Source organism: Myotis nattereri (assembly GCF_964212035.1).
Source record: "Myotis nattereri genome assembly, chromosome: 5".
NCBI lineage: Eukaryota > Metazoa > Chordata > Mammalia > Chiroptera > Vespertilionidae > Myotis > Myotis nattereri.
Genome location: NC_138080.1, coordinates 53,520,795 through 53,541,198, shown reverse-complemented (window position 1 = coordinate 53,541,198; position 20,404 = coordinate 53,520,795). Strand labels below are relative to the sequence as shown.

At 32.6% G+C, this 20,404-nt stretch overlaps 1 protein-coding gene across 3 annotated transcripts in view; it reads right to left on the bottom strand.

Moving 5' to 3' along the window:
- The window catches only part of FBXW7 (F-box and WD repeat domain containing 7), a 175,057-nt gene that overhangs the window by 10,904 nt on the left and 143,749 nt on the right, over positions 1 to 20,404 (bottom strand). For all 3 annotated transcript variants that reach the window (XM_081091975.1, XM_081091977.1, XM_081091976.1), the window contains 4 exons: positions 18,191 to 18,273; positions 14,840 to 14,981; positions 6,239 to 6,373; positions 1,041 to 1,164 (listed from right to left, as the gene is read on the bottom strand). In XM_081091975.1, the coding sequence (XP_080948101.1) occupies positions 1,041 to 1,164; positions 6,239 to 6,373; positions 14,840 to 14,981; positions 18,191 to 18,273 (484 nt within the window). The remainder of the gene's footprint in view (positions 1 to 1,040; positions 1,165 to 6,238; positions 6,374 to 14,839; positions 14,982 to 18,190; positions 18,274 to 20,404) is intronic.

The window sequence follows — 20,404 nt, the reverse complement described above, 5'->3', positions numbered from 1 at the left end:
TCTTGTATGTTCCCTGACCAGAGATGGAACCCAAAACCTTGGTGTATTGGGACGATGCTCTAACCAATTAAGCTACCCGACCAGGGTGTCATATTTTTTTTTTGGGGGGGGGGTCATTAAAATAATGATTCTATGAGAGAAGGAAAGGGAGAAATGATTAATCTCACTTTATGTGTATAGACACCTGAGAAGAGATGAGTCCAAGGCACCAACAGGGCAGAGGCAGGACCGAAAACCAAGGCCCCTGGATCTCCACCTCCAAGCTTCCCTAACCATCAGTGCTCCCCATCCCACTAGAACCTCCAGGAAGGGGAGAAGAGCCTATGGAGTATCTGCCTCATGCTCCAAGATTCTTTCTCAAAAATGTTGCTTGTCAGAGGTAAATATTTTTACATATTTGTCAAAAATATTTTTTTTCGGGGGGGGGGGTGCAAAAAAAAATTTTTTTTCTAGAAGACTGCTGGAAAAAAAGGCTCTTTAATTAATATGGATGATACCTACTTCTCTACTAAGAAAGAAGTTCTTTTTTAACAGGTTTCAATATTACACGCTCGATGGTGGGAGGAAAATGGGAGTTTATTACTATATCCCCAGCATTTAAGAATGCCCAATTCATAAGAGATGCCCAAAAAATATTTGTGGAGGAACAAAGAGAATATGGAATATTTGAGTATTTAATTGATAATATATCTTTGGATTTCCTTTAAGTCATCTTCATCTTAACTTTTTCATTGTTTATTAATTCTACCAGAGGTTGAGACGCATATCAGATACACTTGCTATGAGTTAAAGTGTTCTTTAAAGGGATTAGCTGCAAGATCTGGCTCACTTGAACGTGTGGAATAGCCTGTGGATTTTATGTAAGTTAGGTGCTTGCCGATGAGCACTCATTTCTGATTCTCTGACAGGCTGCAAAAGTTCTCTTTTTCCATTTACCCACCACTTTATTCTACTTGCACATAAAACTTGTGTTTTTCTATTTGTTTTCAGAATCACTTTGCTTTTTCAGAGTTCGAACATCTTCCCTATGGGAACCTTACCCTCTTCTTTGCATTTCTCTCTCCAGAGAAGGTTGTCTTCAGCCAAAATTCTCCAGTAGCGACATGTCTGAGCCGCTTGTAGCAGGTCTTTGGGTTCCAGGAATGAAAGCACATAAAGTGCCAGCTATGGAAAGAAAAAGCATAGTATATCCATATTTTTACATATATAAAAATAATATGTATTCTCTATGGGGAAAGCACTTATAGATAAATGTAATACAACTCTACATTCTGATTTCTAAAATTATGAAAGGCAGTATCTTCTAATATTATATCTTAACAAATATATACAAGATTTTAAAAACCCACTCAATTGGCTCTTATGAACTTCACTCCATTAATTCCTTATCTCTTCAAGGAATACTTATTAAATGTCCAGCCTCTGCTCTTGCCTTTGCTGAGTCTCGCAACTCAAGATTTTATCTACCACCTACCTACCTATTTTACTTTTATTAATTATTGAAATTTTGTCTTCTCTCTCTCCCCAGTACAATGTAAATTCATCCAAGACAGGATACAAGAAATAAAATTTCTTTATATTCTGCATGGTATGATTTGAGATCACTTCTGATAGATACAGTTACACATCAAAGTGTTTATTAACACAATGATGAACTTTTCACACATTTCCACCCTTTACTATAAGTGACAAAAGGGGACAAATACCAAACTTCTCCAATAAACATACAAAAGTAATTGGGTGCTAATTACTTGACATTGCTTAAGGGGATTTTCTTGATGGGCCAGCTCTTTCTTGATTTAAAAATTTTATTTCCAATACTTGCAAATCATCAATTTCTTTTTCATTGTGTAAAGTCATTTAAAATAAATAAAGGAAATGGAAAAAGAAAAAAAGGGGGGGGGGGATAAAAGCTTCTGAGTATGCTTATTCAATTAGCCACACAAATCACACAGAAACTAAATTATGATAGGAGGACAAAAATGATCTAAACAGAGCAATAAACAATAATAAACAGAGCAATAAAATTTAGTTTTCATATAAATTAAATTACAAGGATTAAAACAAACTATCATTTAAAGGGCCAAAGGCCACATAAGGGAGTAAAAGTACAATTTGAATTATTTTTAAATGCTAGATAAAAATTACATGATATAAATTAAGTTTTCCCAATGACTTTGTATGTATGGAGTTCATCATTAATTACAAACTTATTGAGTGTATTCTATATAAAGAGTACTTCAACTAGTCAGTATTCAATTTACTACTAATATTGACAAATGACAGTAGAAAACTTTGTGGAATAATTATTTTTGGTCTGTCAGAAAAGGTATTCCAGTACCATAAATAGAAACGGAATCATTTAAAATAAGGCATAACTATATTCAACATAGTATGTACACCTCAACAATGTAGTTTTTTAATGAATACTTCATAAGCCACTTAATTTGGAAATAATCAATCAAAGCCTAGGCAACTTTGCTTAGAGTCAGCATAACAGTAATGTGATACCACATTATTAATTTTCCATATATTACTGATATTTAACACAGAAATTATTAGGAACAAAATTATATTTGTGTAAAAGATAGTATTTTATGCCCAAGATTTTCAGAATGGTCATATGAAAAGGTCTATTCTTTGCTTTAGTTATCTAGCTGAAGTAGAAATCAGGTAACTTAATGAAATATTCCATTTTAAAGGCTAGGAAACAAATCCAGAGCAGCTCAGATTTCAAAGGTATATCCCAGAGATTTTCAATGGGTGTGCTATGGCAGACACCTGGTGTGCCACAAGAATTTTTGAAACATGCTATACCTGACTAGTTAGGGGTACTGACCTCTATTCCCTTACATTGTCAAATAAAAAAAATGATATCAGCTAATACAACAATAGCGATCTGATTTGAATGAATCTCAAAATTATGCCTATTTTTTGGTCAGATCAGCAAAAAATACATATTTTTTTGTTGTGCTGCAAAATTTTAGTAAGTAGTATATATGTGTGCCATGAGATGAAAAAGGTTGAAAATCACTGGTATATCCCAAAGTCAATGGGTAAAGTTCCTTTGTTACTAGTGACTAAGAGGTCATTTAGGCCTATGTGTGCATGTATTACAGAAAAATGTAAAGAAACATTCATGTACTAAAGAAAGCTGAAGTGCTAACTCCATAGGTAATGGGCACACTTTAAAATAGCAAAGGAACTCAACCATGAAGTTCAATGTAGTAAATGTTTGTCTATTTACATGTAGCCAGTTCCATGAAAGCATCTAGGTATTACAGAAAATGCATACGGCAAAATGGGGAAATATGCATGAAAAAATCAGAAGCAGGAAAAATATAAATTAGAAAAGAAGGTTTAAGTCAGGGAAAAAGTAGAACACAAATACGCTGGCAACAATATTTTATATGGTCTTTAAATTAAATTGCCAAGCAAAAAGAGAACAGCAATTACACAATTCTTAGTATGGGTTATGGGGAAGTATACCAGTTCCTCAAAGCAAGCAAAGATTTGTCAGGTGGGGTTCCTTATAGAAGACAGAGACTGGGCATGGCTAATGCAGTTTTCTATTCGTTTGTCTTAAACATAAAATCTAGATCAGTTATTCTTCCTAAGGACTACTTCTACCAGATAGATGCTCTTAAATTTATACTCTATTTCAGGTAATTACCTTCTCATTGCCCAAACTTTTAATTTCAATGAGAGTTGCTTTTTTTGTTTTTCTCTATAAACTATATAAAAGATCACCATATTATACTTAAAAGTAGCTAATACCTTGCCAGAATTGCTATATTTCAGTGGATTAAATTAGTGAAAGAATAAAGAAAATAGTGGCTGATCCTATGTTAAGTATTTAGGTTTGTTCTAAATCATCTACTATATCACCTTACTTTTCTTAGTATTTATTTACAAAATAAGGATAATGCTGTTTATCATAAACCTCTTGAGTGAGACTAGTGGGATTTTTGGCAAGGTTTTTGAGATTAATAAGCAAATGCTGGTAAAGAGCTTTGAGATCTGTTGAAATAAATTATAAGAAAATTATTATATGTCCATTTCCTTACATGAAGGAAATGTTTAAATAATGATAGTACTTAGTCTCTGATAAAATAATATTCATTTCCTAGACATATACCATTACTAGAGGCCCGGTGCACCAATGAGTGCACAGATAGGGTCTGGCCAGCCCACCCCAATTGGGCAGATCAGGCTGGGTCGGCCAGGGGGAGGGGCCACGGGCGGTTGGCCAGCTGGCCCCGCCCCCTGGTCAAACTCCAGGTTGAGGGGAGAATTTGCATATTAGGCTTTTATTATATAGGATTTCTCCACATATAACATAAAGCATTTTCCAAAATAGAACATTTTTTCTAGTAGTTGTAAAAAAAGTGGGTGGGGGGGCATAGATGCTATTCTAAGTCTGGGCTCACTCTTACTCTCCAACCTAGCCTCACTTCTTTTTCCTCAGGCAATCTTAAAAAGAACACTAATCCAAAAAAAGTTTCATTTGTGCTTAATTCTTAGACTCTTAAAAATACGTTAATATTCTTATTTAAAAGCACAGTTTTGTGTGTTAAAAAGTAGAAATACAAATAAAGATAAAACAAAACAAAAACTCACCATTCTTACCTTCTAAAATAAAATAAAAATCAAGGGAACTATGACGTGTATATCAAAGGTAAATAAATTCACTTTCAGTCAAATACTTATAAAAAAGCGTTTCTTATTATTAATATCCTTCTAGAGGCAAAAAGAGCTTATTTTACTTTCATAAGCCAAATCTATTCAAAAAATTATGTTTTAGAATAAAGCAGAAAGAATAAAAGTTTTTTTTCTGGGAGAATGTCATTTTTAAAAAATTACTCCAAAGAAGAAACATTTCAGGAATGAGGTGTTTTTCCTACTTTGCTTTTTCCTGAAATTATGCTTAGTTTTGTACATTAAATACAATGAAATTATTTCATTCATATATAATATGAAATTATTATTGGGACTATCTTAAATGCCTTTGAGATATTTTCAGAATGGTTATCTGAAAAAAAAAACCCACACCAGTCTGCTTCTCTTCAAACTTGAAGTTTAAGGATCATTTGCAATGGTATATTTGCCTTCTTAATTGACATGTCAGTGGCACAAACATACTTTGTGGAAATATGATGACATTGATTACTTAATGGTATACTATTTCTCTTTGCTGACAAAAATGAAACTATGTAGCTTATAACATCAATAAAAAATTACAATTAAACTATGCCTCATCTATACAGTCAAGGATGTCCATATAATCAAAATCAATCTACAATTAAAAAATAGTGTCAGCTTACATAGAGTCAAAAACTGATGGGCATATAAAATTCCAAAAGATCCCAGCTGATGTGTCTCAGTGGCTGAGTGCTGACCCATGAATCAAGAGGTCACAGGTTCAATTCCCGGTCAGAGCACATGCCCATGTTGTGGGCTCGATTCCCAGTAGAGCAGGAGGCAATCAATGGATGTTTCTCCCTTCTGCCTCATCAATGTTTCTATCCTTCTCCCTTCCTATCTCTCTAAAAAAAAACTTTTTTAATTCCCAAAGAAATGCTATAAGAATGCAACTGGCATAGGAATCTATAATTGTGTGTGTGTGTGGGGGTGTGTGGGGGTGTGTGTGTGTGTGAGAGAGAGAGAGAGAGAGAGAGAGAGAGAGAGAGAGAGAGAGAGATGGGGGAGAAAAGTGGGATGATTAGTAGAAAAAGACATACATGTGAAATTCCATATATTTCAATATAATTACACAATGTAACAGAAAATCACAATTCAATAGGATCATAAAACTATCACTTTCAAAGGGACTTAGGATAAACAAACAACCAAAGAAAAAATATTATTGTTTTAATAAAATCAGTATTTTTTAAAAATCTACTACTACAATGAACATACCAAGACAACTAAAAATTGGGTTTCAAAAAACCTGAGAAAAAATCTTGGTAAAGAAACAATCAAATTAATGAAATTCAATAGCTTATACCCATAAATGACTTATTCCAGTGGTAGAAAGGAGTCATTCAGTCTATAAGTATATATTAATATGAAAATTATATTATTAATTCATGGCGGGTTCTCATTTACAGCCCTCTTTAGCGCTCATTAACAGTATTAAACTGTCAATACTGGATACCAAAGGATGATAACGTTTAAAAGTGGTAACTGTTACATTCTCAAATAGCACAAAAGGAAGAACATAAGTGATTGCCCTTACCTCTTTAGGGAGCAACGAAATGAAGTCTCGTTGAAACTGGGGTTCTATCACTTGCATCATATGTTTTACTTGGGTTGGTTCACAACTATCAATGAGTTCATCTAAAGCAAGCAATTTCTCTGGTCCACTCCAGCTCTACCAAAGAGGAATTAGAAAATTTTATTATTTTCATATGTCTCAAATTAAAGAAAAATCGTCATTTACATACAACATAAAAAGGAACTGCTTACAGTGACATTTTCTCCAGAAGGCAATGAAGTGATAATCATTTAGTCTCATCAAATGCACATACCTTCATTATATAAAAGTTTTTTTAAAATGTCATGGTTTTGATGGAAAAATATAATTACATAATTATAATTGTTATATATTCATCTACCACCAAGATACTGGTTTAGAAACCAAAATTTTATTCAGAAACATCAATTTGGGTTACTGAGTAAGTAGGGAATTTTGATAGATGATTTTCTTCCTTTCTCTGCATCTTTCAAGTGGGTACCAGAAAACTGGAGGGTTTGAATGAAGCACTCATCTGAGGAGACTAGCAGCATCATCGAGAGAAAAATTAGTTACTGGATACTGCACATCTGACAAGTGTCTTCTACAAATCAAAAGTACTTTGATTTGTTATGTAAAAATAATTTCAGATAAAAAAAAGCAAACAGAAAATAGTAGCTAACTTAGTATTAAAATTAGAATATGAACAAAGAATAAAAGAGGGTAAGAAATAAAACTACACATAATTATATTTCAAAAGGAACCTGTATTTTGTAATATGTAAAATAGACAATAATTGAAAACTCAGATATACTGAGGACACAGGAAGCCTTATGTAGAACACTTTTTATTTTTAAAAGTATTTATGTAGACTCTACAATAAACTTCATCTCTTTTTCCTATCATAAAGTGTAGATTATGGTATTACTATCAAACATTTCAGTATTATTTCCAGAGTACCTGTCACAACATAATCCCATTTGACCATTATAAAAACCTGGGAACTATCCCCATTTTATCACCAAATATGAGAAAACACAGGTTCTATCTAATAAGCTTCATCCTTTCCTTTCGCTTCTATACATACACACCCAGACCATTGTCCTTGAGTACTCACCTTGTAGCCTTTTGATTAGGGTGAGGATTCATTATATAAAATTAAAAATACTCACATACATGTATATGCCTACACATGACCAATTAAAAGTGGTTAATTTGAAGTTTGATTTATTTTGTTCAGTTTCCCTCACACAGATTTAAATCCTGGTTCAAAACTAACCTCTTTGATAAAATTTACACTGACCAGTCTCTACTCAACTCTGATCAATTAGTATTAATACTATAAACTCTGATTCATTGATTTACATTGCTCACAAGATTTAAGGTGGTTTTTTATATGTGGTTCCTCTCTGTCTACATTATAAAGATTTATAAACACTAGCATAAGGAGATACCCATTTGGGGTAAAGAATAACTATGCTGACTTAATTAAAATGCAACTTTAATTAAATCACTTGATAACAGAATAATTTTAATATAAAATTCTAAATCTCCTTTATATATATTATATATGTCATATATACATGTTATATATATTATATATATATGTGTGTGTGTATATACATACACACATATATATATACCTGCTTTGAAAATATTTTTGGTAGTGTTTATGGTGAAATTTTAATATAAAAATAAAGATATCCTATGTAATCCTCTATGGCAAAAAGACAGTGAAATTATTTCAATGTATTACTACTTTATATACCATATATTTTAACTACATTTATAGCTACTATGAATAATTCTAATTTAAAGTAACATACTATATACGATTAATGATTTTTCTTTTCAGTTAATGTATTATTATGATATTTAAAAAGAAAGGAATATAAAAACACTACCTACACATGAAATATGACTGCTAAAAGAAGAAAAAAATAGCTTTTATTATGGATTTTAGGGGATGGAGTATAGGATGAAAAAAGCCAAAACAGAACATAATGAATTAATTCAAATCTCAGGTAAATGTTAGACACTATATATTTAAGGCAGAATCCATGACAAAAGTTAGGCCTTATAGCAAAATGTTTCTAAGACTTTAAGCTATATTTTTATTTTGTGTTAAATAATATTTGACTTAACAAATCAGATAAGATTAAAATTCTATTTCATTTAAATGATACCTACATTTAGCAAGTGTTACTTTGTGACATTTTACTAAAAAATATAACCTATAAAGATTGGTAACGTAAGCTATTAAACTACATAGTAAATGTGACTGTTCCTACTGACCAGACCTATTCAACAGTCTAATTGTTTAAATTCACATATCTTAAGTAAAGGTCTGGACCACATACGCAGCTCTCCTCTGTCCAGCCTGGATTTCTACCCTGAACTCCAGACCTGTACATAAAATTGCTTACTCAACATGTATTGTGGGATATGTAATAGAAACCTAACAAGTCCACGATCTTTCTCCTTAAATATGCACAGCCACAATCCCATTTCAGAGCAATGTAACTCTATTAGCTGCTCAGGCCAGAAACTCTGGAGCCACCTCCTCCTCATTCCCTCACTCTCACTGGTAGATGGTTCTGATCCATCTGAGAATTCTAAGGCCTTAAACTTCAAAACATATCCAGAATTCGACTGTAACTACACTGGTTTAGGCTATTACCTCTCACCTGGATTCTACCTAAAATCTCTTACCTGGCCTCCCAGCTCCCACCTTTGCCCTCCTTGTTCTAACCTCCAGAAAGTCGTCAGTGGCACTGCTAAAAGGCACTCACTCTTCTGCTTAAACCCTCCAGACCCACTTCACTCAAAGCAAAACCCAAAGTCTTGGGTTAGCCTACAAGGTTGTAATTTCCTATTCCTTTCCCTACTCTACTTTAGTCATAAACACGCTTTCTGTGCCTCAAACATACCAAGCATGCTCTGCATCAGAGCCTTTTCACATGCTGTCTCCTAGGACATTATTCCCCTGGATACCCACGTGGCGTGCTCCATACGTCCTTCTCTGGGCAACCTCTTTAAGACTGCAAACCAGTTCCAAGCCCCCAACCCATCGCCCTCCTAACTACATTGATCTGCAAAACTGTTTTCTTTTTTTTTTTTCTTTTTTTGGGGAGTGGGGGTTAGGGAGGGTGGTGAGGGATGGGGAGGATCTTCTTTGTTAACTATTGTAGTCCAGATCCATAGTAAGGCCTAGAACCGAACAGGTATTCAATAAATATTTGTTGAATCAATAAATGAATCCCCAAAGAGTCAAGAAATACTGCACCAACACTATCTCAACACTCTCTCTGGAACGTTTCTATCCTTTATATTTGATGGTAACACTAGAACTTTCTTGCTTAGTCTACTTCCAAGACTGGGTGCAAGTTTTGTATACATATATGGTTTAGCAGAAAGGGGAAATACGTATTAATTTGAAAACCCTGCAGTTAATAACTATATTAAAATAAAATAACCACACCAACCTTTAATGAGGAATAGTGAATTGGGGGCCTAGAAAATTCAACTTTGGGAGGAGACACTGCCACTAATTAGGTTACCATTTAATCTCTGCAGCCTTAGGAAAGTTTCTTTATCTGCAAAAGTGTTGGATAATTCTGATAATAATTATTTTATTTCTGTTCTGAAAAGTAGTTATCCTGAAAAAGAAAAAATATCTCCCTTTGATCTTTCATGGTAAAGTTACGTGGAAACATAGTAGAGGGGACAGGAAAAACATTCCAAATTCAGAAACATTTACGAGACACAAAATTTAATTTATGGACTACAATGCAAATGCCGACTTGAAAATTCTCCATGAAAGTGATATTTTATTTCAGGTAATTAGAGAATACAGGTAGTAGAGAAGAATTGAAGGAGCACTGAACTATAATCAGGGGCCTGGGTTTCACCAGCAAACTTACTATGGAACCACTTGGAAGTCTCATAATTAGTCTGAGTCCCAGAGACCCCACCTGTATAATGAGGGGCTTGGTCCAGACCAGTGGTTCCCAAATGTTGGTTGAGGAATGCAAGAATCATAGAGTCCTACAACCCATCATCAAAGAGTCTGATCAGTGGTCAAGGTGAGGCTGAGGACATTTTATGTTTTAAATAAACAATTCATCCAGGATTGATGCAGAGGATTCACACACCAGCAGTGAAACCAACTAATAACACCTGGGTGATCCTTAGTATCCAATCAGATATATATTTTATGACTTTGGACAGCACTGGAGTGAACTCCCTTTGCTAGTTCGCCCAGCAGATGGTTATCAGTATGTTTCCAGTTCTCGGAGTGGAGTGCTTACTATTTCCCATTCTACTGCAGGTCAGTTCTAATTGTTAACTTCAACTTACACCAAACTCTGACTCAAAGAATATGATCCAGATTTTGTTTTCTGAAAATACCAAGAATCAGCTTAATCCTATTTTTTTATACGAAATTTTACAAAATGTTACACACAATATTTCTCCTTTATTCTTCTCTGGACTTTTTAACTCCTCCTCACACAAGGTTTCTTGATCATACTGTTTCAAGTACAATTGCAAAGCAATACTGAATTCATTTCCTGCTTTAGTATTTTGTTGACTTTAAAAAAGATCTAAATAAATAAGTTAGAAAATGTATGTACAAGTTCTAAATGTTACTATGAAACTTGATTAAATCCTTCAATAGAGTAGCTTTTACTCTACTTTTAATTTCAAAACACAGAAGTGTTTTCTACTTTATCATTTTAACAGTATTTTTAGTATAACATGTATTTTCAAAGTACATTTACAGTTTTAATGCAATGCAAATATACTTTGATTAAAATAATGCTACTGATGTTAAGTCAATGGCATCCCTGTGAAGAGAGTGTTAACAGCCCCATTTAGACCTGAGAAAGCTGAGGCTCACAAAGGCCATTTCTTGACCAAGAGAGGAAACTAATCTTTATTGACTCTCCACTGCATTTCCAAGTACAGCTTAAGCACATTTACATGTTTTCTCCCTTTTGACAATTTTTAGTGTTATATCTATTTTTCAGAGGATAAAAATAAAGGCAAGAGTGGTTATATAATATCAACAAAATGACTCAGTTATTAAGAGGCAGAGCCAGAATTTGTACTAAGAGCTTTTCTTCTAAATCATATGTGCTTCTCATTCTATCAGGATGCCTTTGAATATAAATTTCAACATAAGAGAATGTTAATGTTATTGGTGTCTTTATCTAGTGTAAATTTTTCAGATGCCTCTGAATAGAAATTTGAACATAAGAGAATGATGACATTATTGGTGTCTTTACCTAGGCTAAAATTTTCAAGTGAAAAACCATTTATTAATACCCAAATGACATAAACAACAACACAATTTTTTTTCTTTTCCCCAAAATTAATATTGTAAAGCATCAATCTGGTTGCCAAAGCAAGCAGAATCAATGGCTACTGAAAATTCAAACAGTACAAAATATCTGAGGTTTTTTGTTTTGTTTTTAATTTGCACTGCTATTTTGCAGTGGCATTCTGTTTCAATTTCCCTTTATCCAAAATGGTGTGTCATTTGTTCTCATTCAATTTATAAATTGAGTACAGAGTACTTTGTCAGAATAGATGGAACTGGACCAAAACAATGCTGTATCACTGCCGTAGGAGCAATAACGGAACAGGGAGGGGACAAACTCTCCCATTTTACTTGTTATGCAACAGAAAAAGTCATCATTAAATGCCCCCACAGCATGTCTGTAGATATCATGCCAGTCTAATTATCCCTCAACTATCCAACATAGGTCAACTCATGACTCCCCCACCTTACTATGAAATTGTATCTCTCTGCAAGTTAGGCATTAAAGCACTGTAAGTCCTTAGGCAAGTGATTCATTTCTAGTTACTTTGGCATCAGCCTTGAAAATAAAGGGCAGTGAATGACAATGAGGCCCTGGGTGTGTCAGAGACAGAAAGGTCCTGATCTATCTGTCTAGCTGACCTTTTGTTGCTAGTGGATATCTTTGCTACAGAATATTTATCTGAAAATAAAATAGTACGATATCTACAGGGACAATTCTACATGTTATTCCTATGAACTAAGAACAAGTTTTCTTCACTGCATCTACTTCTCATATAAAAAGCGATCAAATGGGCCTTTTTACTGAACAAAAGCTAATCTAATATTCTTTAGTTTACTGAGTCTCATTAATTCTAAGAAACAAGCTTTTTAAAAAAATATTAACATTTTTGAAGTTACGATGCATCTAACAATTGATTGTATCTCAGATCTGCTGACATACAGTATGTGGTAATGTGGACATTTCATTAAGTAAAGCCTGAGCTATCTAAACAAGCAAACACTGTACAAAGGACTTCCTAAAACAGCCTCATCGCAAAATAATGCACAAATGTTCCCTAGTATACAGACCAGTATTTGAGAAAGTTCCATTAAAAATTAGGGAGGGGAGACCTAAATGGCTAGCAAAGAATATTTTGGAATATTGGAAAAAATGTGCCCATATTCATTTTAAATCTCACTGTGGACTTCCTTCTCGTAAGAAATAAAGCTCTTCATATAAAATAACTATTTGGAAGCTGTCTACAATGATGATAATTTTTGATCATGTTGTTACTTATAAAAATCTGATGAAATCAGTTTTTGCCTGCTCTCAAGTGCTGTGTTGCTCACATTGCATGTGTGCAGGTATAACCACACACACCCATATTCCCATTTTGTCAGTTAATCAGAGACAGTAAAAGTCTTTAAAGTATTTCTATAAGATTATATTAATGTCTGAGTTCTATTTTCACCTCTTATTGATGGATAACTTTCTTTTGAAAAGGGTGCAACAACAAAAAAAAATCAAACTCTGAGGGTATGCATATGAAAAAAATTAATTTAAAAAAATTTTAAATCACGATCCTGGGAGGAGCAGGGAGGATAAACCTTGGGGGAAGATAAATTTAATCACTAAATAACTACAGAAATGAAAAACAAAAACAAAAAAAACCACACACCACAATTCTTTATAATTGTAGTGGTTCATAATATTGTTAAAACAATAAAATACATTTTTCATTCCTCTAATCATAGATTCTCAACCTCAGCAATATCGACATTTAGGGAGGGATAACTCTGCTGTGGGGGGCTGATCCTTAAATTCCTTCTACCCACTAGATGCCAGCAACCTCCTGCCCGCCCTCCCCCATGCCTACAGTTGTAACAACTGAATTTGTTTCAGCCATGGGAAAATCTGCTCCCTGTCAAGAACCACTGCTCTAACCTTTCCGTTACCATCAAGCGGGGGTGGGTGGGGTGGTTGAATTGGGGGTTATCCTATTTTCTCTGAAATCATCTGAAGGGTAAGAAACAATTTTTTAAAATCTATTTGAAAGCATCATTGCTTCAAGTGAGTTTTCTAGCTATTGAAGAAAAAAATTTGGGACATTTATTTAGTTTTTGCCCAGGTATTTAAAATATTAGGATTTACATAAATGGACATCTTAAAAATCTGAAATGTCAAATAAAGTATCCTCTTTTTAACCATTATTCCCTTATGCATTCATAAAATACCACCAATCAAGCTAGGTAAGAAAATATATTCATTTTACATTAGAATGGTGGCCAATATCACAGATAACTTCATTTAATGTAATTTATATTATTTACTATCTAAAAGAATAATTACGCAAGTGTTTAATCCATGCCAGCTATTTTGCTAAATATGCCATTTATAAGCATAATCTCACTGGAAGAAGAGAGAAATCAATTTAATATCACTATCATGAGTTATAAAATTCATAATTTTCAAGGTTTGGTTGTAGCTAATTATCCCGGTAAGCTTTCGAAGAATTTAAATGCTACTAAAATGTAGTAATCAGAGTTTGAGCTCAGTGAGGCACACACAAGCATGGCATAGTGAAAAGAAGCTGCATCAACTCTCAGAGGCTACAAGGTAGAGGAACACACGTGGTAAGTTACCACCAGTGATTAATTAGCGGAGTTCTTCACATTACTCCTAAATGCTTAACTTTCAAGCAATGCAGTTTAGAACACAAATACATTTAGTGATCCCAGAAACCCAAACATAAGGAGGAGAAGGAAGAAAGGTCTTATTACCTAAAAAGGAATAAAGGAAGGGGAATGCACACCTCCATAAAATAAGCACTGGACTCTCCTCACTAATTCACTTAAAAATTAAAATGAGCTTCCCTATTTTAATAGCATTTTTAAACTGAGATATTCTTCACTAACATAAAATCCACTATTTTAAATGTACACTTCAGTGGTTCCCAGCACAGCCATCTTACTATGCAACCATTACTACTATCCAATTCCAGAATACTCCCATCACCCCAAAAGAAACCTGCGCAATTAGCAGTTAGTCTACTTTCTACCTTCCCTCCCACCATGGCCTATTAATCACTCAATCTACTCTCTGTTTCTATGAATTTGCCTGTTCTGGAATATAACATACAATATGTGGCTTTCTGTGTCTGGCTTCTTTGACTTAGCATAATGTTTTCAAGGTTCATCTAAGGTGTAGCCTGTAACAATTCCTTTTCATGGCTGAATAATCTCTTATATTTTTGCAGCAATTAAGTGAAGCATTTCAAGTACTGTGTTAGACATGTCACCTGAAACATTTTCAGCCATTCCTGGAGGCCTGTAGGTGGTTGGACAGATGTAATTCGGCGACGTTGTTGCCCTTGGCCATTGGCTGCTCTCAGATCTCCAAAAGTTGTTGGTGTTGCTGAACATGGTACAAGCCCAGTGGTACTATAAAAAATATAAGGGTAAAAGTAAAGACAGGTATTTATTAAGAATATCAGGCTCAAATTTAATAAGAATGATGATCTGGCATATTTCTTTTTTAAAAAATATATTTTTATTGATTTCAGAGAGGAAAGGAGAGGGAGAGAGAGATAGAAACATCAATGATGAGAGAGAATCATTGATTGATTGCCTCTTGCATGCTCCCCACTGGAGGTTAAGCCTGCAACCTGGGGCATGTGCCCTTGACCAGAATCGAACCCGGGACCCCTCTGTCCACAGACCTATGCTCTATCTACTGAGCCAAACCAGCTAGGGCTGATCTGGCATATTTCAAACATTAATCAAATTATTATTTTTATTTGCTTATTCTCATAGAGCAAGGATACATAAAATCTATTCTTCTATTCTTAGAGTAAGTTTCCTCCCTCCTACATAACCACCTGTTATTATCCCAACAATGCTAATTGCAACCAAATGACAGAATCTCTACGGCAAAACTATAAGTTGTTGATATATACAAGTAATGTTAAAGTATTTCCTATAAGATACAGGTTCCACTTCTCTTTTGACTGGTCTTTAGTGACATCATTAAATAAAAGTTAAAATTTTGTATACAAAAAGGGGTGTGAAACTTACAAATACTTTAAAAAATTCAAATGTAGAAATAGTATGTTCAAATGTTTTGGACATTTCACTAGTCACAACGTTCCCTGAGTTTGCCCCAGATGCCTTCTAAATGGTTTATAACATTTGTCTATTTCACTTTCATTTTTGTAATTTATAAAGCTTAGTTTAAATAATATTTGACAGGAGCAAACCTTGATTAGAAATGTATTTACTCAAAACAGGTAAGTGTTGAAAACATATTATATGCAAAATTAAATGATCCAAACAGTTTTATCCAATAAACTTTGAGCCAGTTTTTAAAACACCTGAAATTCAATTCTATTATTAACTAGTAAAATGAGGAATTAAAACTAGATTATCAATCTCCAAAGTTGTCCAACTCTCCTGAAAATGACTAATTAGAAAAAAATACAGTGATAACTGTTTTTAATATATTAAACTTTACTTTCTAATGTTAATAACTAAATTATTTAAACTCATGGTAAGTACTAAACATCTCGTAGAGATAGTTAAAAAGAAGAAGAAAGATTTAGTTAAGTAGTTACATTTGTACAATAAATCTTCAATTTATTGAGCTATAATAATAGTGTTTTAAATCCAAAGAATATCTAAATTGTACCCTAATAGTTGAATATCAAGCTCTGATAAATTACTAATAAAACATCTCCCCTCAATGCTTTTCCAGCCAACAATTTCATTATTTTGTTTTAAAAAAATGTATCGCAGGCACTAGATTCTACAGAAAAATTACTATTAACATTATACATCTATGACAATTTCTAACATTCAACAATTAAATCTATTTTTTCTTCTATCAAATTTCAAAGACATGCTCTATTTTCTTCTCTGAAATGAAACAATTTTAAAATAGTGATTATAACTTACATTTTCTAATAAAAATGATGGAAAATTTTTTCATCTTATTACTAGAAAATCTGTCAAAAATTTTAAAAATATCAAATATATACTGACGACATTTCCAAAAAGACAGGGTATGCTGTTTGGCTTGCTTTAATAATATTATATGTGAAAAAGCTAAAAATAAAACTTTCATCTTTTCAGGTGCTTTCGCAATATAAAAATAAACAACTAAAGACATATTTAACTAAAATGTGTTCTGCAGTAAAAAGTCAGCATTCATTTATAAGCTGCCTTAAAAATAACTGAACAATTTAATACCTTTGTCCTGGTATCAACCATATTAATAAAAGAACAAAAATTATATGATTATCTGGAATCTACATTTAAAAAAAAAAATAGCACATTTTAACATTACACTCAACTTTCTCATCCAAGAAATACTTTACCAAGACTAGAAGGAAAAAGCAAAAATGAAGTGAGTAGTTTATCTCTATATCACTCCACACCCTCTGGTGGAAATACCAAAATGCAGTCAAATTGTCAAAAGGCAAAGGGTTAAGTAAAGGGAAGGGGACAGTTAACATGAGAAAATGATACTAAAAGCATTTCCTGATAAACTAAGAGAGAGCTTTATTTTTCTTTTCTGTATCATCCTTGCATTTTTTGTATATAAAACTATTCTAATTATTATCATTTCTAAACTTCACAAAGAAGCTTTTGAAAGAAATATATTCTGCAACTGAATTAAATAAAAGTATAAGCTGTTTTCTCTGAAAAAAGAAAGATGCAACCTGTAACAATGTTCAATCACAAAAACTTATGTTTGAGCAAAGTTAATTTTACTGCAGCTTATAGAATAAAAATAACTCTAAATAAAAATATTTAGGGAAAAAGAAATGTCACCATCATGAGTTCTTATGGTTTCTATAGCTAACTTTCAGTTATCTGAAGAACTGACAATTATGAAAAAAAAGGACAAAAAAAAGTTTTTAAGATTCTTTTCTCATTTAAATTTTAAAATACTACACTCAAAGTGACATCCAAAGCCATTTTTAATTGACTAGGTAATAGATATTGTGCTTAACTTAGCCTAATTAGTGTGAGAGTGGGAAGTTTTATACTGATGCAAAATCCAAAAATGATGGAATGGTGCAGGAAACAAGCCTACAATTGTATTTAGTTGTTATGGAAACTATTCTCCTGGTGTAGAAATGTATGTGCTAAAAACACAAGACCTACCAAGCAAATAAAAGGGGATTTCTAACACAGTAATTTCGTGAAATATGATTTAGTTAGTAATTGTGAGGCTTATTTCACTGCCAATAAATGTATCTTGTATTTTGCATATATAAATATACTCCCTAGAACAGTTGTTGCTATAGTAACAAGATACATTTGCTCATATTTATATTTTTGGGTTTACTTTTTAGAATCCCTGGAAAATTGTCATTTAAAAATTCTGTTGACAAGAGAACTTCTGCTTGTGTCTTACTTCAATGTATTTGTAAAAAAAATATAAAGCTATAGTGGAAAACATTTTTCTCCTTATTTAAAATAAGGTATTTCCCAATTTTCAGTGATCTCAAAATGTGTTAAATAGTCAACAATACTAGTGACATTATAATTCTATGAGGATAAATGGAAAGAAATGCTTTTATAATCATCAATTCTTTAAAGAAACACGAGAATCATGAGAGAATCTATTATTTATACTTAATTATTACCTTGTATATTCTGAGACTTTGCATGGTTTCTTTCCCAAAGAAAACGAGCGGACCTCAGAACCATGGTCCAACTTTCTTTTCATCTATAAGGTAAAACAAATAAGATATGTTTCTTTTTAAATCACCAGTCCAACTAACAAATTTTAATAAATATCTTAAATGTTTATATGCTACAATGTTAATTAGGAATAGTTAAATATTATAGAAAATAAATGTTTCACAGTTTCTTCTATTAGTTCTACTTTTTTCTACTCTTTACAAGACTGGAAAAGTGAATTTTACACCTAATATTTTGTCCAGAGAACAGTGTATCAGGATTTAAAAATAGATATCCATCATATATATGTCTTAAGAGCAATATACCTTTCATGTTTTCCAGTTTAAGAACCAACATAGAGGGAAATGTCATGTTAATCCACACAGAAAAGAACAATATTTAACATGCCTTTCTTACTGATGTTCATTTTCCTTTAAAAACATATTTTAAGAAAGATAAAATAAGCACAATTCAAAATTTCAGAATGAAAGTAACAGTAACTAAATTTAAAACACATATTATAAAAGGTAAAGAGAGCAATGCAAATAAAATGATCTTGAAAAGTAATAATAAGACATAAAACAATGAATATGGGCAATGAGGACAGCAAAAAAAAGTATGTCCAAAATAAGAGAAATCTGGAGATCTTATAATAAAGGTGGGGAAAAGCCATCAACTAATATTCATACAGAATATAGTTCTATGGACAGATACACAAGACAAACATTTTAATTTAAAAAGCAACAACAAAAAGACTTAAAAAGAATGAGTTACCCATCTTTGTAAGGTATATCCAACATTTATAGCTTTAACGTATTTCATTATGCTATATTTATGTAATACTGTAAATGTATTCAGAATTGCATTTTGTCAATACTGAAATATTTATTTTTTATGTTTCACTATCGGTTAACTTAGCTAATCAAACTATACATCTATTATAAAACCAGGAAATAAAATGTGATAGGATTCAACTTTTGTATTTCAACAACCCCTCTCAGATGTGTGTCTGCTAATTAATAGTAATATTACTGAAAATTACAAGGAGAAAAACCCCAGAGCGATAGCTAGCTCTTACTTGCATAATAAGGTGAAAACCCTTGCTTTGCAGCAGCCTTATTTTCTTACCTATCGCCTCACGTGGGGACATCATAACACATTATGCTACACTGTAAATACTAAAGAGGACCAACATGACTCTAAAAACCTTTCTGAACCACACTCTGAATAATAAAGACTATGTTTTTATCATCATGAAGAAAGTCTTGCAAAACACAGGGACAATCTTACAATATTAGGGGCTAGAGGTGAGAGTATAAGCTCCTCTACAATGTATACCTTAGTTCATGAAATACCGGCTGGAAATAAATGAATGTGGTCTCATTTCAACCCTGGAGAACTTTCTGTACTCATTACATTGTTTTAATGTGCTTCCTCTCAAAAACCATTATTTTCTTTCTTCAACTAATTTTAATAAAATAAAAAATAAGTATAAAAGATTTACTATATAGGTAGCCACGTGCTTGCATGGATATAAATTATAGACACGTACATATACACCCAAAATGTATCCATCAGGAAGGTCAGTAAGTACAGATTACCTTAAAATTCTAGTTTGTTGTTTTTTTTAAAAAAATAACTTCCACAGATTCTTATTTTCAAAATTATTATGAAAAACTTTGATATGAATTCTAATTAAGTTTGGAATACTGCTTTCAGAACTTCCCTAGATATCTTGTAAATACATTGGTGCAAATGCCATTTGCCACTAAAAGCAAACTTTATTTCCCATCTTAGAAAACCTTCAATTAATAAAAATGCCCACTATACATATCAAAGGAACCAGAGAAATGGTTTTTATCTTTAGAATATTTTATAAAATAAAGCAGTTCCTGTATGACTATAGAAGTCTTTTAAATAAATATTATATTGTTTACTGAAAAATACTGAGTTTAGAACCAAAAATTAATACTGGAATTTTTAAGGGGTACAGAAAGTAAATATGATCTCTTTAAATATAAATCCCCAATATCCTAGCAATTCTGCATTTTAAAAGAGTCAACTAAAGAAAAAAGAAAAAATATATAGATCTAAGGTGTGGAAAAATTAAAGGCAAGAGGTTCACTAAACGCCAACTAAGGGTAGAGTATTTCCAGGTCAGCATTTAACGGAGCCAC